Source organism: Humulus lupulus, chromosome 4 (assembly GCF_963169125.1).
Source record: "Humulus lupulus chromosome 4, drHumLupu1.1, whole genome shotgun sequence".
Taxonomy (NCBI): domain Eukaryota; kingdom Viridiplantae; phylum Streptophyta; class Magnoliopsida; order Rosales; family Cannabaceae; genus Humulus; species Humulus lupulus.
In genome coordinates this window covers 244,596,829-244,620,477 of record NC_084796.1, presented here as the reverse complement: position 1 = coordinate 244,620,477, position 23,649 = coordinate 244,596,829, and the positions used below count along the sequence as shown (strand labels likewise).

Here is a 23,649-nt window from a genome sequence, read left to right as displayed (position 1 = left end):
AATAAGATTTAGTGCCTTGATTAGGGGCCTGGGAGGGTAATATTGGAATATTATGTGAATTAATTGGATATTGATACGATTATATTATGTGAATTGCATGGGTTATATTATTATATAGTTGATTATGCATGTTTAGGTGTATTAAATGTGCGAAACAAGCCCGCTTTTATTTAAAGAGGAATATTTGTAATTTTTACCCGTTGATGGTCTAATTGTAATTATATGATATTATGTGATTGAAACCACATTATTATGTGGATATGTTTGAGATATTCGGCATGAGCCGGTCCTTTTAAGCAAGATAGCAGTTTCATCAAAACGAGAAAATTTATACTCGACTCGGGGTGAGCCAAGGGGTATTTCAGTAATTTGGTGAGTTACATGGACTCACAAGAGTATGAGTCATATTTTGGGAGAATTAGTGATATTCCGGGTTTAGTGGAATTAACTGAGAATTTTAAGTGTAATGAGAGACGAGAGTAAATGACGGTTTTTCCCTCGAGGGGCGTTGAGAGGAGAGAGTTGCCTTTAGGGAATTTTGGTCTTTAGACCATTAGTTATATTTGATATTGGCTGAGTAGACTAACTTAGAAGCTGCCTTACTCTCTCTCTCGTTTACTCTCTCTCTCTCTCTCTATTGTTACACTTTGAAGGAAATTAAGAATTCTTGATCCAAAAGACATGGAAGCAAGCTAGCTAGGGATTTGGAGTAGCTCTAAGCAGTAGCTAGTGATAGTCTGACAACAATTCCAGAGTGGATCCACAACCTCAAATCGCTTAAGAATCTTAAGTTATATGAATGTCCCAATCTGACATCACTCCCTGAAGGAATTCGAAGCCTCACCACTTTGAACTCACTGGTCATTAGCAGATGTCCCATGTTATTGAAGAGATGCAAAAGGGAAATAGGTGAAGATTGAGATAAGATTTCTCATATACAACTGTTGGAGTTAGACGAAGAAGAAAATGAGGTAGAAACGTTAATGTCAATTATTTGTAATTTTATAAAATAAAACAGAGTGCTCAGTTTATTTGACACTGCAGAATGCATCGGAAGAGGCGGGCGAGACAAAGGGATGCAACCTCTTCTTGAACAAGTTTAGGGTATGCAATATTATGAATACAACAAACAGGGACGGAGCCACATGGTGATTTGTGTAGGCTCTAGCCTACACTGAAGTTTAATAAATAAATTTTTTAGTTAATTGTAACATTAATTTTACTTAGTGAAATGGTAAGTTTCTTCTTTCACCAGTTCCCAAGTTCGAATAGAGGGAAAAATATCTTAGGGGTTCGAACCCATGTCACATGAGGAAATATAAGGCTCACTCAACAATTGAGCTAACACTTACATTTTTGTTTGATAGTTAAAACATTTATATATTATTTTTTTAAAAACGTAAAATAACCATTAATACACACCAACTAATTTTAAAAAAAAAAAAAAAAATTATCAAGCCCTCTCTGAAAATAATTTCTAACTCCGTCACTGACAACAAATCAATGATAGATATATGTGTAGGTATTTATTATGCAAATCCCTTCTCCCTGTATACAATTTCATTTTGATATGATTCAAATTACAAATCTCAAAATAAAATTAGAGCCATTTGAAAGTAAAAAAAACAGAGTAAAATTGATGGACTAAGAAAATATGTTTTTCTTTTTTGTTTAATTCAAAATTTTGAGCTTATTATTGGATTGTTAAGAACTTCTTACTTTATTTATTATTTTTTTCGGTTCTTGAAAGATTGAAGCATATTAAAATCCCATTTTGTGGCAATAACATGTTGGTAATATAGAGGATTGGCTATGGGTTCAAATTACATTAATGTTCCACTTGGGACTGACTTGCCATTATTGCTACTCCTGGTTTTAAAATCCAGGCATGGAGTGAAGCTAGTTATCATTGTGAATGTACACCGTCTAGAAATTTTTCCATTAGCTGATTTTACTGAACTAATGAGGATTAGAATATAAGCTGACATTGCTCTTGATTGAAAAGCTTTGAGTCCTTCCATGATAATGAGTTCGTTTTGGTTTTGAATAATTCAAGTGCTTTGAATTGTTTTCTAAATTGGATTTCGGTTAAAGATACATGCACACACAAATTACACACAAACACCACACACCTTATGTGGCAAATCATTTTTACCTAGTTGGACCTATTTTAAATAAATATAATTAGTTGAAATGATTTGCCACATAAGTGTGTGTAGTGTATGTGTGTAATTTGTGAAACAAATAAATATAAGATAAGTTTAAGTGGGTTTTTGCTATTCAACTACCAACTACTTTCTTTGAAGGAATTTGATGATTCTTCTCTTTTGGGCTTTTGACTTGGATGGAATATTGACAACCATCTTAATTGGGTGTGTTTGGCAATGTTAGTTATGCCTATTACATTTTAAATTATCTTGTTCTGTTAGTTATCTGATATCATTGTAATATACTCTATACATAACTACTCTATTTTATTTTTATCTTGTCACAAAATGACTCATTCATTCTGGTTTAGTTATCAAAATATTGTACTTTTTTTTTTCCATTGCAGAGATTTTATTTTGGGACCTTTTTGTGTGTGTTTGGGTTTCTGTTTTGAAAGCCTAACTGTATTAATGTTCTAATTATTGAGATATTTTAACAATCTGTATTTAAAAAATTATGCTAAATGCTAATAATAAACTTACTTAAAACAAACTAATTCTGTTTGGGGTACCTTTGGAGAGGATGCATGACCATGAGGGTTATAGAAGCAATGAGATGATCCAAAGAAAAATATGAAGCTATTATGGCTATTATCATTTCCATTTAGGAGGTTTAATTCTTGTTCTAGCTCAGAAGTCTCGCTCTCACTTACTGACTCAAATCTGACTCTTGTTTTAAGATAAAACTAGCTTTTGTCTCATTCTCCTTTCCAAGTTTTGTCAAAGATACAAAGCTTGTAGGGCTAGAGTGTTGCACATTTAAATGACTTCGCACTTTACAAATGTTGCATTGACAGGGGAATTTTTACTGTATGTATTCAAGTTTGTTCAAGGAAATTGTTCTTCTTTCCAAATGGAGATGGAACTACATTATCTTCACTGCCAGATGAGGTTGTGGAAACTGTTGGAGTTACTGCATCGCCATCAGAGGATTCTGTACCAGAAAGGAGGACATTGGAGTACCTTGAGATGCAAGAAGAACTTCTTAAGGTGATACTCGCTATTCTTGTGCGCTATCTAATAAAATATGGAGGTTGCCAAAACAATGTGTTTCTCTTCTTAATGAGATAGTTTTGTGCATTGCTTTCTGATTTGTTACATGTATGAACTAACAGAACAAAGTAAATTAGGAAATAAATATGAAGTAATGATCAGTCAGTTCCAGTGCTCTCTTTTAGCTAAGTTAGCAAATGTTGATGGTGCCTTCAGTTAAGTCTCTTTTTTTTTTGCTTTTGTATGTCACCTTCTAATTGCAATGGTTCTTCTATGGGTTGTGCTGATTCTCTTCCTTGGGGGATTTCTCATGCTGCTGGGATGTTGGCATTGGAACAGATCTTGGCTGCAAGAGTTTTTACAGAAGCTTATTCTACTCTTGTTGTTTAGCTTCTTGAAACTAGACTCCTTGGTGTTTGAGTCCAATAATAGTTCTTGTTTGAATCAATTCAGTCAAATGGAGGTTCTAGCTAGTATATATTACTTTTATGAAAGACCAAAACACACGAAAAAGTATCTATCTCGTTATATGGGCAATGAAAGAATCCCATTCCATACGAGTGACTCCTCCTTCAGCTGTAGACTTTCTAACTTCAGCTCCCAACTCCTCAGCCCTCTTTCTGATCTCACCACCTTCCTCTGAGGCCATTAATGTCCTCACAGCTCTGTCAATCATGGATGAAGTCACCAACTCATCTCTCTGACCCCATTCCATAACAGCCACACCCACTTTGAGAACTTCCGTAAGTAAGAGAGCATTCACAGGTTGATCAAATTCCATTGGCCATGCTGCTATAGGCACTCCCATACTTATGCTTTCCATGCATGAGTTCCATCCACAATGACTCATAAACCCACCTATGGATTTGTGCCCTAAAATCTCCACTTGGGACACCCATTTCGTCACCACCATTCCCATTCCCTTTTCCCCTCATTCTTTCCTCAAACCCACTTGGAAGTTTAGATAGCTCACCCTCGTATCCATTGCTGAAACTATCTAATCTATCTTCATCTCTCAACACCCACATAAACTTTACCCCACTCTGCTCCAAACCAAGAGCAATCTCTTTGATCTTTTCCTCAGAAAAAGTAGTAGTTGTTCCAAAAGATACATACAAGACACTGTTGAGCTCTTGTTTGTCTAACCACTCCAGTAAGTACTTGTCATCATCCCAGATCTTCTACTCTCCTTTGAGTACGTAGTTTGCTACATGTTCAAGAAAAGAGCCTTCGATAGCCTTACAAGAGTTGTGGAGCTGACCAACCTGACTTTTCATCTGTTTAAACTCACGTTTTATAAATTCATAGAACTCATGAGTGTAACAAGATTCCACAGAGGGAATATTCTTTATTGGGATGATGTCGTACTGTCCTATGGCAGCGAACGCGTAGGTGAACATTGGGAAAACAGAGCCACAATTGACAGCATAGGCTTCTGCGTTTGGTAGAGAAACAAAATCTTGAACCACTGATGTCATCAGAGCATCGTGAACAACGACAAGTCGTTTCACGTTTGAAGAGAGTGATCGGAGAAGTGCAGCGACTGGCTCGCGGAGGAGCTTGATGGTTTCGGATAACTTTGTTCCGGAGCAGACGTTGGGTGGGAATGGTGTAGTTCGGATTAATGGGAAGTTATGAAAATGGATTTTTGTTAATTCTCTAAGAGGGTTTATGGATCGAGACTTGACTTGAGAATTGTGGAGAGTAGAGCTAACGTAGTGGACAGGGATGTTGTATGAGGAAACGACATGGGAGAGTTGAAGGAGGTGGTTGAGATGGCTTTGAGCTAATAATGGAACCATCACTACCACAACTGATGATGGTGATGAGCTTGATGAATCTTTGAGGTGGTGATCAGTAGTCGCCATTAAAACAGTTGGTTAGGAAAGGATTTTTTTTTCTTTTTTTCTTTTACTTCTTTCCTTAAAATTCTTTATATCATCATATTGAGATTTTCTGTGGGTACAACTTACAATAATTAATATAATTTCCTAATAACCGTGGCAGAACAAAGATTCAACAAAACGAAAAAGACAAAAAATAAAAAAATGATTACAAACTAACAGCCTACAGCAACTGGGAAGCAAGAAAATAGAGGCTGGCAGGAACCATGCACTAACAACTAGAGAAAACTAGGAAGAGCAGACCACAGAAACACAAAACAATATAATGCAATCTCTAATTGCATTATACGCTCTGTTACTAACTATATGGTGAAAAAGATGATTTATATAAGGTTAATTTTAAGTGGGTTTTGTGGTTTACAACTACTAATAACTTTGTCTGACTGAATTTTATATTTATTTTCTTTTGGGATTTTGACTTTGATGGAATATTGACAACAACCTTAATTAGATGTGTTTGACAATGTTAACTATTGCTATTAAACTTTAAATTATATTGTTTTGTTAATTCTCTGAAGTCATTGGAATATACTCTTCACATAACAACTTTATTATCCACTTGGCACAAAGTGAGCCATTGGCAATGTGGAGGTTTTTTTTTTCCATAATTGTAGAGCATTTATTTTGGGACCTTTATGAGTGCCATTTTGGGTTTCTGTATTGAAAAACATAATGTGCTAGTGAGTAATAACATTTAATTATTGAGATATTCTAACAATCTATATTTCAAAAGTTATGCTAATAATGAATTTACCTGAAACAAACTAACTCTGTTTCAGGCTACTTTAGAAGAAGATGCATGACCATGAGAGTTATAGAAGCAATGAGGACGATCCAAGTAAAGATATGAAGCTATCAAGGCTGTTATCCTGTCCATTTACGAGGTTTAATTCTTGTTCTAGCTCAATAGTCTCACTCTCATATACTGATTCAGTTCTGACTTTTTTTTGAGGTAAAATTAGCTTTTTTCTCGTTCTCCTTTTGATAGACTTTTCTTAGTAGAGAACAATCTATCAGTAGTAAAACCCAGAATGAATGAATAAACCTCTGAGATCTTTATTGAATGATGAACAATTACACAGAACTTGCTAGCATTCGAGAGGCTAGACTCTCCAAGATACAACCAGTTCGAGAGGGCTGTTCTCTCCTTAGTACCTCATAGACAACTTTCTAATCCCCCTCACCAAGAGACAAACCCCCTCTATATATACAGGTTAAGTGAAAATGCCACCTAGGACAAAAATAGAATATAAACTAAACTAAACAGCCACTAAACCCAGAAAAACAACAAAAAGAAAATACATCAAATTAAATACATAACCATACTAACTAAGTGTATCGTGGTCTCCTCTTGTATACAAACTGGACTGGGGGTTTATCAATACCCCTCCCAAAAACCATCACCTTGTCCTCAAGGTGGAATAGAGGGAATTGGTTCTGTATAGTGGTGAACGGCTCCCAAGTTGCTTCGAAATCTGGCAGGTGTTTCCACTTAATTAGGACCTCTGATGGTGTGGTTGCAGCAGCATGAGGAAATCGCAGGTCAAGCACTGCCTCGGGTTCAACATGAAGCTCTAATTCTGGAGTAAGTTGCGGTGGAATGGTAGGTGCGGCTGGAGAGGTGCCAATGGCCCGTCGAAGCTGCGAAATGTGGAATACTGGGTGTATGCGGGCATGGTCCGGAAGCTGGAGCTTATAGGCTACTGAACCTATTCGTTGTATGATGGGGAAAGGGCCGTAATAGTGGGCGGACAGCTTTTCGTTGGAGTGTTTTGCAAGAGATTTCTGGCGGTACGGGCGAAGTTTGAGGTAGACCAGATCTCCAATGGCGAATTCATCGGGTCTTCTCTTGAGGTCAGCTTGTAGCTTCATGCGGTGTTGGGCTCGGAGTAGGTGCATGCGCAAGTCATCCAAGATGTCGTCGCGCCTGGAGAGTAGTTCATCAACCCCGGACACTATGGCTGTACCCTTGCGGTATGGTAAAAGTAGTGGTGGATCTCTCCCATATAAAGCATGGAAAGGAGTGCTCTTTAGGGAAGTATGATAGGAGGTGTTGTAGGAATATTCTGCCCAGGCCAGCCACCTTGACCACTGTTTCGGCTGTTGGTAGGAAAAACATCTCAAGTATGTCTCAAGGCAACGGTTAAGGACCTCGGACTATCCATCGGTTTGTGGGTGGTATGCCATACTCTTCTTGAGAGTAGTTCCTTGGAGTTTAAAGAGATGGCTCCAAAATAGGCTGAGAAATTTTTTATCTCGGTCAGAAATGATAGATTGTGGAATGCCATGGAGTCTTACTATTTCCTTGGTGAAAACTTCCGCTACGGTCGGGGCCGTAAAAGGATGCTTCAGCCTAATAAAGTGAGCATACTTGGAGAGGCGATCAATGACTACTAATATGGTGTCCCAACCCTCAGATTTTGGAAGCCTTTCTATGAAGTCCATAGTCACTTCGTCCCATACTTGTGCTGGAAGCGCGAGGGGCTGTAGAAGGCTAGCTGGAGAGGTTGTAAGCAGTTTATTCTGTTGGCAAACACTACATTTCTGGACAAACTTGTCAACATCAGCTCTTAACCCCTCCCAAAATAACTCAGCGGCCACCCTCTTATATGTTTTGAGAACCCCCGAATGACCACTAAATGGCGTAGTATGAAATTCCGCCAAAATCCTTGGTATTAGTGGCGACTTCTTTGGGATTACTAGTCGATTTTTGCAATGAAGGAAGTCGTTATAGATCTGGAAGTTGTGATGTTCCTTGCTGTTTTTTATCAGATCCTCCCGAATTTGTCTCAAAACAGGATCAGCCGCTATCTCTTTGGCCAATTCAGGCCATAGTTGCCACTCCATGGTAACTAAAGAGTCAAAAGTGGGCATTTCAACCTGCCGTGATAAGGCATCAGCCACCCTATTGCTGGTCCCAGGCTTGTATTCTATCTCGAAATCCATTCCCATTAACTTCGATACCCACTTTTGATATTCCGAGCCAATGACCGGCTGTGTAAGCAAGTGTCTCAGACTTTGTTGGTCAGTTCGCACCACAAATTTTTTTCCCAATAAGTATGGTCGCCATTTGGCTATGGCGTAAACAATCGCCATTAATTCTTTCTCATAGATGGATTTTTTCCTTGCCTGAACCCCCAAAACTTGACTGAAATAGGCAATTGGGCGCTGGTTTTGTAATAAAACAGCCCCTAATCCGTGCCCCGAAGCATCTGTCTCAATGATGAAAGGCTGGGAGAAATCTGGTAGAGCCAAAACAGGTATTGTGGTCATTGCCTTTTGGAGTTGACGGAATGCTTGTTCGGGGGCTGGTCCCCAATGGAATTGATCTTTCTTCAGTTGGTCGGTGAGAGGTTGTGCTATGCGAGCGTACTTTGCTACGAACTTTCTGCAGTACCTAGTAAGGCCCAGAAATCCGCGCAGCCCCTTAATTGTCTTGGGAATGGGCCATTGGAGCATTGCCGACACCTTTTGAGGATCAGCCGCCACTCCCTTTTGCGAAATGATATAGCCGAGGTATTCCACTTGCAACTGTCCGAAAGCACACTTTTTGGAGTTGGCATAAAGCTTATGTGTTCGTAGGAGTTCAAAAACTTGGGCCAAGTGCTGCTGGTGGAGCTCTCGAGTCTTGCTGTAGACTAGGATGTCATCAAAGAATACTAGCACAAACTGTCGAAGATGAGGCCTGAAGATGTCGTTCATTAAGGATTGAAAGGTGGCCGGTGCATTGGTCAACCCGAAAGGCATGACACAGAATTCGTAGTGGCCATCATGAGTGCGGAACGTTGTTTTGTGCACATCTTCATGTCGTACCCTTATTTGATGATATCCTGATTTAAGATCCAATTTAGAAAAAATTAGAGCTCCATTTAATTCATCTAATAGTTCATCAATGACGGGTATTGGAAACTTATCTGAAATGGTAACTCTATTAAGAGCTCGATAATCTACACAAAATCGCCATGAGCCATCTTTTTTTTTGACGAGTAGAACCGGGCTTGAGAAAGGGCTGGTGCTGGGTTGGATTATTCCCACGCTAAGCATTTCTGAAATGAGCTTTTCGATTTCTGATTTTTGGAAGTGTGCGTAGCGATAAGGTCTCATACTTATTGGTGATGTTCTGGGTTGTAATGTGATCGAATGCTCATGGGAACGGATTGGAGGAAGTCCTACAGGCATATTGAAAATATCAGAAAATTCAGCAATGATTTTGGACAAAAATTCAGGTACCTGCTGTTCCAACTGGTCGGGTTCCGGACTAGTGTAGTTGAAATCTAGAATGAGGCCTTGTTTCTCGGCTTGTATAGTCTTAATCATGGTTTTCAGCGACACCATTGATCTGTCCAGCGATGAATCCCCTTTGATAGTAACCGTACGCTTGCCAAGTTGGAACTCCATGGTTTGTAGCTTCCAATCTATCTTCATGGTGCCTAATGTGGCCAGCCATTGTAACCCCAAGATTATGTCAGCACTCCCAAGAGGTAGTGGTAAAAAATCATCAGTTATTTCCACGCCTTGGAAGTGGATGTTCAGGTTCTTACAAATCCCATCGCACTTCAGCGAATCCCCATTGCCCACAGTAACTCCATATGGTTTTGTTTTGGTTATAGGCAGCTGTAAATGATTCACTAGGTTCTTAGAAATAAAATTGTGAGTTGCCCCGGAATCGATGAGGAGTACTACCTCTCTAGACCCCAGATCTCCTTTGATTTTCATGGTCGAATTTGAGGATAGACCAGCCACTGACTGAAATGAAACAGCCACATTGTCATTGTACTTCAGTAGAGTCAAATGTTGCCTCTTCCTGTTTGTCATCGTTCTCTTATTGGTTAAAAAGGTCGTCCTCAATCTCTTCGGGTACCATTATTACTTGCAGCTCTTTCTTCCTACAACGGTGGCCTGGGGACCACTTGTCGTCACTCTTAAAACACAATCCTTTTTGCCTCTTTTGTTGGACCTCAGCATCAGTAAGTCTCCGAACAGCCGTGGTTGTTGGTGTGGGGTTTTTACTTGACGAGGGTCTTTCACTTCTCACTGATGTGTCGCTGAAGCTAGACTTATTCGCATGATTGTAACGTTGTCGTGCCACCCTATTCTTGTCTTCGATGTCTTGAACAATGTCCATAACTTCATCAACGTTCTTGGGTCTCATGATTCGCAATTCTGCCCTCAGCGACGGAATTAGGCCATTCATGAAGGTGCTTAACTGTACAGCAGAATCCACATTTGTCAAAGGTGCTAATAACCTTATAAACCTTTTCTTGTAATCTGAAACAGTTCCCTCCTGTTTGATGGTCAGAAATTGATCGTGGAGGGAGCCTTCTTGGGTGTCTCGGAAATGGCGAAGTAACATTCGTTTCAGTTGTTCCCAGCTGAGAATTTCCCTCCTATTATTTTCGTATTGGTACCATAGAAGAGCATCCCCAAAAAAGGATATGAAGGCTGCTTCAATTTTTTCTTCTTCATCATACCCCTGGCACAAAAAGAAGCGTTCTGCTTGCATTACCCAGCCATCTGGGTTTTCACCGTCAAAGTTAGGCATCTTCAATTTTTTAAGTCGTCTTTCATGCCGAAATTTTATCTCCTGTTGCCCGCGATCATAGGAAGTCCCCTCAGTGTGTCGTGTCCCTCGAATGCCAGCCGTGGGTGAAGTACCCGCTGACCCGCGTCGGAACTCGGGGTTCATGCTGCCTTGCTGGAATTCCATTGGAATGGCTTCCTCCTTCGATTTCCCATTCTTCTGGCTGCCGGATCCCCCATTTTCGTTTTCCCCAGTGGTGTGATGATGAGTTCTTGAGCTTTCTTGGATGTCCAAAAGAACCTTGAGTTGTTGCTGCATACTTTCTTGGAAATCCTTTTGAGATTGTTGAATCTCCCTTGCCATCTCCTCCATGGAATTCTTAAATTCAGAGAACTCTATCTTCAGAATTGCCATGTCCTCCTCGGATATCGTAGTGGAGTCGCTCCTCTCCACAGCCTTCTTGGGTCCCATGTCCACGCTCACCGCACCAATTTGATAGACTTTTCTTAGTGGAGAACAATCTATCAGTAGTAAAACCCAGAATGAATGAATAAACTTCTGAGATCTTTATTGAATGATGAACAATTACACAGAACTTGCTAGCATTCGAGAGGCTAGACTCTCCAAGATACAACCAGTTCGAGAGGGCTGTTCTCTCCTTAGTACCTCACAGACAACTTTCTAATCCCCCTCACCAAGAGACAAACCCCCTCTATATATACAAGTTAAGTGAAAATGCCACCTAGGACAAAAGTAGAATATAAACTAAACTAAACAGCCACTAAACCCAGAAAAACAAAAAAAAAAAATACATCAAATTAAATACATAACCATACTAATTAAGTGTATCATGGTCTCCTCTTGTATACAAACTGGACTGGGGGTTTATCACCTTTCCGAGATTTGTCAAAGATACAAAGCTTGAAGGATTAGAGTGCTGCACTTTCTAAATTTTTTGTATAAATGAGTTCACACTTTACAAATGTTGCATTGATAGATGAATTTTTACAGAAGGTATTCAAGTTTGTTCTTGGAGAATGAGATTTGTTCTTTTTTCCGAATTGAGAAAAAGATAGCAACTGTGAGATGGAAACTTGTCATGTGAGGTTAATGTGAAATTCAATTCATTCTGTGTACGACCAACTAGAGCAGAGATACTTTAGCATGCAATTTATAAATGTTTTAATTCATATCAATTTACTTTCAGGAAACATTGACCATCTACATTCAAGTTACTTTTCTATTAGCAATGCCAGAATTTATCATCATTAATTGCTTGAAGGTATATCCAAATAAGGGTCTAGAAACGTTTCCACAAGTAGTTCTCTACTTTCACTTCTATAATTACTGTTGAAATGAGAGTTCTCCTATTTTGGTGATTTTAAGCAATGACTGTCGATAAATCTTTAAAATACCTCATCCTGCTTTACACAATTAGCCATTTATCAACTTTCTAATTTTTAGTTTTGTAATTAAGAATCTATGGAGGGCAAAGTGAAATTTATATAACTTAAACACATTTATCTTATCTAGATTCTAGACCTATGATGAGCTATGCATCTAGAAGGGAAGCAAACAATATTCCTTTTCTTTACCATAATATTTTCTTATGTATTTATTGACTTCTTCATTTCTTCAATTTCTTTTTTATCTATACTTCTGTAGTTTAATTTTCCAAACAAAGACAATGTTGAGCTGGTTCAAGTTCTATTGGTAGCAGAGAAATGTCTAAAAAAGTCTTGTCAGCACAATGAGCTGCACTCATGGTTCAAAATGTTCTAGTTTTTCAGGTATGCAAGTCAATTTTCAATCCTTTATCAGTTCATGATTATATTGGTAATCAAATCTGTGTCAACTATTTGACAGCTTTTATGTTTTCATGATAACCGGATGCTTCTTTCTAGACTTCATATCTAAATGTTAGCTAGGAACATCTTGGCACCTCTTAGATTTGTTGGTCTATTGGTTTGGTTTGTTTATCTATTGGTAATCTGTATTGCAGGGATGGTTACGAATATTTTCACCAGAAGAGTGTTGAGACAATCTGCTGGAAAAAGAATTGAAAGAAATTTATACTTCCCTTTCACACGATGCTTGTTTGGAGAACTTCGCAGGGTAAGTTTCCAACTGAAGATGTGTTGGTGCAGTATAGCCTTTCTTTTGCCTCGGTATGTCACCTTCTAATTGCAAAGGCTTTTGAATAGGTTTTGCTGATCCTCTTCATCCGGGGTTTTCTCATGTTGCTGGGATGTTGTCATTGATTAGGGTGATTGGGCTTGCTTGGATCAGATCTTGGCTGCAAGAGTCTTTTATACAAGCTTATTCTACTAGACCCCTTGGTGTTTGAGTCCAACCATAGTTGTTGGCTGAATCAATTCAGTCAAATGGAGGTTCGTGTTTTTCATATTTACCATGAGATTAATCAAGTGCTTGGTTAATTAGTTAAAGACCTTATATCTTTTTAGTAATTGATAACCATAGTTTTTTTCTTTTCAATTTTCTATGTATTTTTATTTATAAGGATCCTGTGGCCAATATTGGTTTGACCATAATACTATACGAATAAAGGATTTATACAGATGCCTTCAATTAGTTAGTAAAGAATCAGAATAATGCAGGGAAACAAGGTTTACCATGTAAAATAAATTGAAACAAATTTGACATGTCTTTAAAGGAAACACGGTTTCCATTAAATGGAAGTTTATCTTGAGAGGATTTTTAATATTAGTTTGATGAATGCTGGTTGTTGTTTTGAATTGTAAACTTTTAATTTGACATGGTAGGCTGTGATCTGACATTATATATTCATGTAGGGTAACTCCATGAACTAACCCTATTCAGCCCCATATTTATAACTCTAACCCTTAGTTAAAGTTTTTCACATTTTTAACTCTTTAAGACAAAATTACCCCTTTTGTTAAACAACCCAAATAACTCTTTCAGTTTCTTACTCTTCCCCCTTCCCGTCCATTGAAAACCCTCCCTCCCAAACTCAGATTTTTTCCCGTCGAAGCTGCGGTGGTACTTCGGCCAGCACCCACCTCGTCCCTCCTCCCACTTGCATCATCATCTCCACAGCCACCAGCCCCTTTTACACTCTTGGTCCCGAACCCACGAACCCATCCCCTCCGCTTGGTCCCGACGCCGAACCCACCCACATTTCAGCCATATCTTCGAGCCCACGTCGCCGGAGCCCAAGGTTTACAACACCTAAGACCCCACACTCCCCTTGCAAGCCCGATACCCTAGCCCAAGGTATTGTTGTTGGGATCCCTTGTTGTTATTATGACTCCTTTGTTTATTTTGAATTTTTACTTTGGTAAAATTTCGGAATTTCTAACTACTTGAGGCATGTTTTAATTGGGAAATTAGGAGTGAATTTAGTGTGAATTTGGTGTGAAGGAACGAGTGTGAACCATATGTAATTTCAGTGAACAATATGTGAAATTGGTGTGAACCATGTGTGATTGTGGTGTGAATTTAGTGTGAACCATGTGTGAAGTGAAGTTGTTGTGAACCATATGTAATTTAAGTGTGAACAATGTGTGAAATTGGTGTGAACCATGTGTGATTGTGGTGTGAACCATGTATGAAGTGAAGTTGGTGTGAACCATGTGTGATTTTAGTGTGAATAGTGTGTGAATTTGGTGTGAATAGTGTGTGAACGATGTGCGAACCATGTTCCGAAATTATGGTGAACAATGTGAGAATGATGTGTGAACCATGTGTGAATTTGGTGTGAATGGTGTGTGAACCATGTTCTGAACTTATGGTGAATAATGTGTGAATTATAAAAGGAAACTATACTAACTAACCCTATTAAAAGTGATTCTTGAACCTTTTCTTGATTATAATAAGCCATTATTAGACTTATTTCCTTGTAGTGAGGCAAGAGTATGATGAGAAACTTGTACATACTGTCAATATCAAATTGTACTGTCTTATTTTGAAGTGTTGAAATAATTTCTAAGTGATGTGTATTATGGTATGGCCTCGGCTGAAATCATGAATATATATACATATATTTCTTTAATATAACCAAGAAAAGGTTGACTAGAATGAGGAATGGGACTGTATTTTGGGAACTTTTGAGGAAAATATATTCTGGTTGTTGTGGGGTATGCACTATGATTAGGCTTGTTTTAGTTATAATAACTGTTATTTAAGGATGTCTCTCACATTAGTTACCATATGTACTAAGTGGTCAAGAGTAAGACATAGCTTATGGCAATGCTGGCCAGAGTTGCATTTGGTTCTGCAATTGCAGCCAAGGTGGTTTAAAATTAAGGTGACAACTAGAATTTGCAGTTGGTACAAATGATTGGCTGAGTTATGGAAAACATGTACGGTAGATGGCTGGTGAAAAAGGTAGAGAATAGAGAAAAAGAGAGAAGAGAAGCTCTGTAACTCTTTGAGAATAGCGAATTGAGATGGCAAGACTAGCAAAATGAACTTAGGAGACCTTTATGCTCTAAACTCCCCTGTGTTTTCTTTACTTGTCATTGCTGCAGTGTTTGGTATTTTGGTTTGGTGTGATTTGGTTGCTGTAGAGTTTCTAAACTAGTGTACATAAAATGTACCTCAATAGTAACTATGTGTGAACTATGTGTGAACTGTGTGTGAACTGTGTGTGAACTATGTGAGGTTGGTGTGAATTTGGGTGAGCTATGCGTGAACCATGTGTAAATAATGTGTGAACCGTATGTGAAGAAAGTGTGAATATATATGAGTTATGTATTAAGCGCTTATTTAATTTACCTTTTCAGATGTCACTCCTCATGCTTCCTACTGAAAGGCATTATCCAGCAAAGGTTGCGTATAGGGGAGGGAGCATTATGAGTACAATAATAGCAAAGTTCACGACATTTGACTTGTTGGAACGAGCGAAACAGTCACCATTCAAGCAATTCTTCTTAGCTCCGCCTCTACAATATTCTGGAGTTATTATTCACCAGTTACTGCTTAGGAGAGTTGTTGGTAGAGGAAAGAACGAATACTGCTTGAATTTTAATATTTGTGGTCAGAATACAAGGTTTGGAATTAGTGAATTTGGTTTGATCACTGGATTGAATTGTGGAATTTCTCCGGATCAGGCAAAGTATAAAGAAATGACCAAGAGTAAAAGACTTCTCCAGACATACTTGAACAATAAAGAATGTTTGTCTTCTGAAGAGTTGGAAGATGGATTCAAAAGGTGCGATGTGAAAGAAGACGTATGGAAATTAGGTCTATGTTTTTTGGTAGACTCTCTTTTATTACCTAGTGAACCAAAGATGAAATGCTTTATTGATGTCCTTTCCATGGTGGAAAATGAAGATGACTTCTTCAACTATCCTTGGGGGAGATTATCGTACGAGAAGACATTATTCGGCTTGGCAAAAGATATGGAAAGGCTAAGGAATAAATACTTGAAGAATGTTGAGCAAAAGAGAAAAAGACCAGCACCTCAGTACACAATTTATGGTTATGCCATTGCTCTGCAATATTGGGCCTATGAAATTTTCACAAAGTTCTCTGCATTTGCTGATCAACAACCCCTGGCCTTTCCAAGAATGCTTAGCTGGTCAGCGCATAAAATGCTGAAAGAGAAAGATATTGAAGGTGTATTTAAGAAAAAAAGTGTAAGTCGTTAAGATTTTATTTGAGTTTGTGATTTATAAGTAATGTTTATACTTTATTAATTTATTATTTTGTTGCAGAATCTTGTGAAGGCCACGCTCAATCCAAGACCCGAAGAGAAAGAATTTCATGACTTTATTATTCAAGGACCAGATGAACTACTCATGGGACGTGTTATTAGCTTTGTAGACGATGATGTGGAATTGGAGTTTGAAAGGGAAGAACGTGAGGAATCTCCCACAAAGCCCGATGTAGCAGACGGGCATCGTCACGAGCAAGACAAGAAAGAGATACCAACTCCAATTAACACCCACCATGAAAAGTTGTTAGCTGATATTGACACTTTGAAAAGTAACCAACAATGAATGGAGGAGAAGTTGGATTATCTAATTGAATTAGTGCTCTCGCAACGTAAAGGTAGTGATTCTGAGGATTCATTATCAGATGAGCATCTTGCTTCACCACACCATACATTTATTATGGAGCACGTTGTTGGAGAAGATAGCCCTAGCTGTAAGGTGGTATCTCCTGGAGATATGGCTGGGGTGGAATTCAAGAGAAGGAGGGTTCCAACGAAAAGAATTTTTGGTTCCGAGTTTACTGATCCAACTAAGAAGAAAAAGAAAGCAAAGACAATTGTAACTGATCCTTGTGAAATTAATCCCCTACAGCCATATGACGAAAAGCAAATGAGACGTTTTAAGAAATGGGTAATTGGTTTAAAAAAGAATGATAAGCCTATTTCTCTCTTGGCTGGTTCGTGCACTGCGAAATGGTTTATTCAGCTACTTACACCACGTACATGGCTGGACGGACTGGTAAGACTACTGAAATAATTTTTTTAAAAAAATATATATAATTTGAATGCATATATACTTATAATATTTGGCATGCAGCACATTGATGCAGCTTTAGGGTTGATGAAAGAACGAGTGTACACTTACAAGAAGACTTACTCCGAAAGATTCACCATCGTGGATTCTATGTTCCAACAGTTCTTCGAACCACATTGGGAACAATTCAACAAGAAGAAAATCAAATCAAGCTACATTTGGCCACAAGAAGTGCTTGATTACTTGGTAGGTGATGATAACAATTTCAAAAGGAGTTGGAAAGACATTGATGAAGTGTTTACCCCAATTAATTTTTCTGGGACACATTGGGTGTTGTTAGAGATATCATTGACAAGCTGTCTTATAAAAGCTTATGACTCTGATATCACTGTGGTCTCCAACAAGGACTTTGAGAATAAAATGAGCAGATGGGGAAAAATGCTACCATTTCTAATTCAATCCAGTGGGCTGTTAAGCCATAGGAAAGATGTCCAACTACAAGCACAGAAAGTGCGTTTTGAGTTCACAAGACTTGGCACAGAAAAAGTGCCACAGACCAAAACTAGGTATAACTCTGTTAACCATATTTATATTAAAAGACTTTGGTATTCCAATAATCAATATGGTCTTCCAATAATTAAAAAACTTTATTTCCTTTGCAGTGGCGATTGTGGGGTATATGTCATCAAACATCTAGAGTACTTGCTAGCCAAAAAACCGCTATCCGAAGTGAATGACGACAACATGGATTTCTTTAGAAAAAAGACTTGTGTAGATTTGTTTTACCATAACTTACAACCATAGTTGTCTTTTATTTAATTATATGTATCTTACTTTTGAATGTATGAAGAAACTATGTCAACTTCATCTCATTAAATGGTATTGAATGACTTCGTTTATTTCATCTTAATAGTGGAATGGATAAATCTTTGTCACTTTTATCTTATTAAGCTATGTGTGAATTGGGTGTGAATTAAGTGTGAATCAGGATTGAAATATGTGTGAACCAGGATTGAACTATGTGTGAACTAGGTGTGAACTATGTGTGAACCGCGTGTGAAATATGTGTGAATAATGTGTGAACTATGTGTGAATTAGGTGTGAATTATGTGTGAATATGAATTAGGTGTGTCCGAAACAACAAACTTTAACACAAAAAGTCGTATTACTGAACCAATCTAAAAATTCAAATTCCGCAAACTAAGTACAAACTAAGTAAAACAATAAAAGTACAAAGTAAAACAATAAAAGTACAAACTAAGCATGTCTAGACGGCGGGGGACAAACAGTGGTGCACGTCACTCGATTGTGGCCCAGGACACCACATCTACTACATCTATGTTGTTTTCTATTCTTCTCACCCTTTGATAAACGTCGTTTCTTCTTTGGACGACCAGCCTTCTGCTTCACTAAAGGAGGAGCTATCATCATACTTCCTATGTCATTTGGTATCACCCAAGATTCTTCATTACCCAGCGTATATACAGATCCACCATAGGATGACAACCACGCTTCAACTGTGTAGAATCTGGAGCATAAACTATATGGACTAATGCCACGATCTCGAGCACCAGCTAGAGCGTGTTCACAAGGAAGACCTGTCAAATCAAATCTTCTACAACTACATGTTTTCCTCCTCAAGTCGACATCTCCATCAAGATCACCATCCAATACTGTTATTTCATACTGACTAGAAGGAAAAGAGAACGAGGTAGTGGACTTGTCTGCTAACTTTCGCAAATCAGCTTCCACTTCTGTGGCAAGAGGACTTGTAGCCGCTGATGCTGCAGTTCGACGCTCGAAAAACCATTTTTGTAAAGTGTGCCTCATAAATTCCATGAGACAAGTAATTGGCCACCCACGTGCCTCAGCAATGACATTGTTCCAGCTTTCGGCAATACCTGTAGTCATTAAATTATATCGATGGCCAGGAAAGAAAGAACGAGCCCACTTTTCAAAACCCACTTGATTCTCTAAGTATTGAGCAATTGCAAGATCTTTGAATTTAATCTTCTCAAAATGGCGTAAAAACTCTCGCTTTCTATAAGCTTTCGCTGCAAGGAAGAATTCTTCATGGCAATGGTCAGTTTTGAACTTCGCACGAATATTCATGCTAACATGATGTATACAAGCATCGTGGTGTGCCTCAGGAAAATTTTTAGTCAAGGCACTTGCTATACTAGTATGTCTATCAGACACGAATACTAGATTCTCCACTTCACCAATCGCTTCCTTCAACCTCAGTAGAAAATACAACCATGAGTCATTATTCTCTGAGTCAACTACTGAAAATGCAATTGGATATATTTGCTTGTTAGCATCTTGTCCCATGGCACATAACAAAGTACCTCCACACCGAGTAGTCAAGAAGGTTCCATCTACACATATAACTGGGCGAATATATGTCTTAAACCCCATTATAGAAACACCTAAGGCCATGAAGCAATATTTGAACCTACCTTCATTGTCCATCTGCAAATGAGTAACAGTTCCAGGATTTTTTTGTTCCATCATGTATAGAAATGAGGGAAGTTTCTGAAATGATGATTCTGGTGTACCTCTTATGTAAGCCAATGCATGCTCTCGACACCTCCAAGCTTTAGCATAGCTCATATGAACTCCATATGATAAACTCATATCTTTTACAATTGACCTTGGCTTGTAATTAACATCATCACCCTCAAATTTTCTCCTTATGACATGTCCAATAAGCCATGGGGATGCCTGACGGTGATCTTTATGTCGAACATCCAATGAGCATGTGTGTTCACCGAAAAATTTACGAACCTCGAACATATTGGAATTAACCAATTTTGTAGCCCTCAACCTCCATTTGCATTTATCATCAACACATACTGTACACCATATATTTTTCGCAGACTTCTTTACTTTAAACTCAAAGTTTTTCTTTAATGCATAAAGATGGAGTTTCATCTTCAACTCTTGCTTGTTCTCAAATATTTGACCCTCTTTTATTTCCCACGAATTGATACTCGAAGAAGATGTCAGTAATTGAGCTGTTGAGGCTGAAGTAGAGCCTTTTTCCCCTTGATTCAACAAAAGTGGAGTACTCCATAGATTATCTTCGCCAACCTGTCTTACTTTACGACCTCTATTATTTGAGGAATCATGGCTCTTCAATACTTCATTGGAGGTTGACTGTTGTAAATTATGCTTCACAAGTACATCATTGCAGGTAGACCTATCAATATTTTCATTATCATCTGAGCTTAATGCATCATTATTATCATCATCACAACTGTCTTCATTGCCATCTGCATCATTATTATCACCATCAAAACTCTCTTCATTGCCATCTGCATCATTATTATCATCATCACAACTGTCTTCATTGCCATCAATGCAAAAATCATCATTCACTTTGGTTTCAACTGGAGGAATAGTATACAACTCACGTGTTTTAGTAACCAAAGGATCATTACTTCTCTTCTCTGTAGTAGACACACATAGGGGTGTCCGATGATTGATAGATGTTCCTATCTCATCAAGAAAAAAAGCAACATCTTCATCATTACTAATTAAAGATGGAGGGATACCTTTACTTCCAAAATGATAGATTACATTTAAGTCAAGATCAATACGAGACTTGTCAGCTCCGATTAAAGTATACAATTGATCAACAAGACTATTGTAAGTGATAGTCTTTGGCACCTTCATACCCTTGCTTTGTTTAGCACTAAATGACCAACCTTCGTTCAAAACTTGTTCCCACGATCCATTATATAACACCACAATATTTATATGTGTTTGACCTGCATAACATATGACAAAAGGTTCGAAATCCAAAGGTTATTAGGTAAAACTAGCCAAAAGAAATAAGAAATAAATGTGTCAAGTAAGCATGTGTGAAGCATGTGTGAACCAAGTGTGAAACGTGTGTGAACAATGTGTGAACTGTGTGTGAACCCAGTGTGAATTATGTGTGAACCAAGTGTGAATTATGTGTGAACCAAGTGTGAATCATGTGTGAACCAAATGTGAATCATGTGTTAAGTACTCGTGAACCAAGTCTGAACAAAGTATGAATCATGTGTGAACAAAGTGTGAATAATGTGTGAACAAAGTGTGAACGCAATGACCAAGATTGCGAAAATGTGAACCAAGTGTGAACAAAGTGTGAATAATGTGTGAACAAAGTGTGAACACAGTGACTTAAATCGCGAAAATCATTCAAAAATTCATCATCTCAACATAAAATTATCTCTTTTCACAGATTTTTTAGTGTATAGTAGTTCCAAAATTCTATTTAAACTATTACACAAGACACCCATAACCTATAAATAAAAAATTACTTACTCATTATCAAATCAAATGTTCAATCTTCTTCAAGTTTGAGAGATGATTTTTATTTAATCTTCTTCAACTTGGGTGAGAAGAAAAGAGATGTGGGAGATAACGTCACTTTCTAAATCTTGGTGCGAAAAAATGGTGATGACCTTTGAGATTTGATGATTTGAGAGAGAATATGTGTTTGCTATATTTTGTGAGGGAGAGTAGATTTCCATGGCTGCTAGGTACGTGCAAGACAAATAAAAGAGAGAAAAACTTAATATCTATTGAAGGGTATTGATGTCTTTTTAAGTGCCTATAAGGTCATTAATGTGAGAAACATTAATGAGGGGTTATGGTTATAAATATATGGTGAAAAAGGGTTAGTTCATGGAGTTACCCTTCATGTATTGTACTGAGTTTTGTTTCCTATTCTAATGGCATGTTTCTGTTGTTAGCCTGCTAATTTTTGAAGGGTGTGTATGACAGTTTAAGCCATGATGCATCTCATCTGATAACTTCAGAAGATTTGGAACTTATTCTGGTATGTCAGATGTATTAGTTGATATCCAATTGTTAGGGTCTGGTTCAATCTTGGTTATGATTTTCTTTGGCTTTATATTTATAGGGAAAGTTAATGTTTTTTGTAATCTTTTCATAATCTTGTAGGCATTGACTGGTGAAGCCTCATCTGTTCGGAAAAGCATGTCAAAGAAGACAATTATTGGTGCAAGGCACCCCCTTGAGCGGAGTCATGAAAATTATGCAACGGATACTATCCCAATTCATCCTGCCCAGGTAGGTAATAACTTAATATTCTACCATGACATTATATTTCTGCATATAAGGATTTTAAAAATTAGGAAGTTTTTTAATGATGCTAAATTGTTCCAATGTAACTTTATTGATTCGTAGTTGCTCATATGACATATCTTATACTCAAATAACATCAGGCAATATGTGTACCTGTGTACCAGAAGAACAATGATCAAAGGTGGAAGTGAGCAGAGGCCAAGTTGCCACCACCCAAATGGTTACATTTTCAGTCATCCAATTGATGAGATGACAGGATGCAAACAATGCTTTAAAGCTCAAAGTTGTGATGAAGATTGGCCTCTTGTCTGATTATGAGCATTTTGAAAGAGTGAGTGAGGACTGGTGAAGGAAGTCTTGCTGATGAAGCTATTCTTATGTTTTTTTTTATCGCTTTTGCCTTCATGCTTTTGTGGACTTGTCGTTATTTTCAGCTCATTTCTACTGCTGTAATACATTTTTGAGAGTGATATTTATACTCTCTTTTGGGGAATGAAAGACCTATCTGTCATATTTCATAATGGATGTTTTGTATGAAAATAGCTTTCCAAACTTGCAGGAGCTTCCTTCAATCCAATACTCAGACCAGCTTTATGACTTGCCTAGGTGATTGTTATCGTGATGTTGAAATTTATAGAGATAATATTTGTCTCAAGAAGAAGAATTCTCTCTGGAATGGGAAGGTAGTCTTCAGTGTTGGTGGAAAAGCTCTAATTAAAATAAGAAAAGATAATGCTACTTCAAAGAATGGAGGTACTCATTGGAATCACTACTTTTAGGGGAACTTCATAGATTGACCCTTTTTAACCCTATATTTATAACCCTAACCCTAATTGATGTTTCTCACATTAATGACCTTATAGAAACTTAAAAATACATTAATACCCTTCAATAGATATTAAGTTGTTCTCTCTTTTGTTTGTCTTGCACGTACCTAGCAGCCACGAAAATGATCTACTCTCACAAAAAATAGCAAACACATATTCTCTCTCAAATCATTAATTCTCAAAGATCATCACCATTTTTTCGCACCAAGATTTGGAAAGTGATGTTATCTCCCACTTCTCTTTTCTTCTCACCCAAGTTGAAAAAAATTAAAGAAAAATCATCTCCCAAACTTGAAGAAGATTGAACATTTGATTTGATAATGAGTAAGTATTTTTTTTATTTATAGGTTAGGGTGTCTTGTGTAATAGTTTAAATGGAATTTTCGAACTACTTTACACTAAAAAATCTGTGAAAAGAAATAATTTTATGTTGAGATGACGAATTTTTGATTGATTTCCGCGATTTAGGTCACTGCATTCACACATTATTCAAACGAGTTCATACATTATTCACACTTGGTTCACACATGATTCGTACTTGGTTCACACTTGGTTCACACATACTTCACACATGATTCACACTTGGTTCACACATAATTCACATATAGTTTACACATTGTTCACACATGCATGTTTCACACT

At 37.8% G+C, this 23,649-nt stretch overlaps 4 protein-coding genes and 1 pseudogene across 6 annotated transcripts in view; 2 read left to right on the top strand and 3 right to left on the bottom strand.

The window, feature by feature from the left end:
- Positions 1–22,931, top strand: part of LOC133831498 (disease resistance protein RGA2-like) — a 32,968-nt gene extending 10,037 nt beyond the window's left edge. Inside the window, exons 9-10 of one of the 2 annotated variants that reach the window (XM_062261820.1) lie at positions 22,321–22,511; positions 22,740–22,930. The gene's annotated coding sequence lies outside the window, so the exon portion shown is untranslated. Of the gene's footprint in view, positions 1–22,320 lie in introns of both variants that reach the window. The other variant, XM_062261819.1, reaches the window with a different exon arrangement.
- Positions 3,615–4,375, bottom strand: LOC133833116 (zeatin O-xylosyltransferase-like; annotated as a pseudogene).
- LOC133829496 (zeatin O-glucosyltransferase-like) lies at positions 4,284–5,138 on the bottom strand. The gene has a single exon (XM_062259211.1). The coding sequence runs from the start codon at positions 5,066–5,068 to the stop codon at positions 4,382–4,384; it is 687 nt and encodes a 228-aa protein (XP_062115195.1). The 5' UTR covers positions 5,069–5,138; the 3' UTR covers positions 4,284–4,381.
- LOC133831485 (uncharacterized) lies at positions 15,372–17,976 on the top strand. Of its 2 annotated transcripts, none has more exons than XM_062261788.1 (4): positions 15,372–16,246; positions 16,325–17,062; positions 17,141–17,643; positions 17,740–17,976. In XM_062261788.1, exons 2-4 carry the CDS (start codon positions 16,610–16,612, stop codon positions 17,879–17,881), a joined length of 1,098 nt encoding a protein of 365 aa, XP_062117772.1. In that variant the 5' UTR covers positions 15,372–16,246; positions 16,325–16,609; the 3' UTR covers positions 17,882–17,976. Both variants share the same exon structure in this region; 1 of them encodes a protein (XP_062117772.1).
- Positions 18,335–20,755, bottom strand: LOC133833115 (uncharacterized). The gene is made up of 2 exons (XM_062263373.1): positions 20,350–20,755; positions 18,335–20,301 (listed from the first exon to the last, which is right to left on the bottom strand). The coding sequence occupies exons 1-2, from the start codon at positions 20,753–20,755 to the stop codon at positions 18,335–18,337; spliced, it is 2,373 nt and encodes a 790-aa protein (XP_062119357.1).
- Positions 22,932–23,649: the final 718 nt, after the last annotated feature.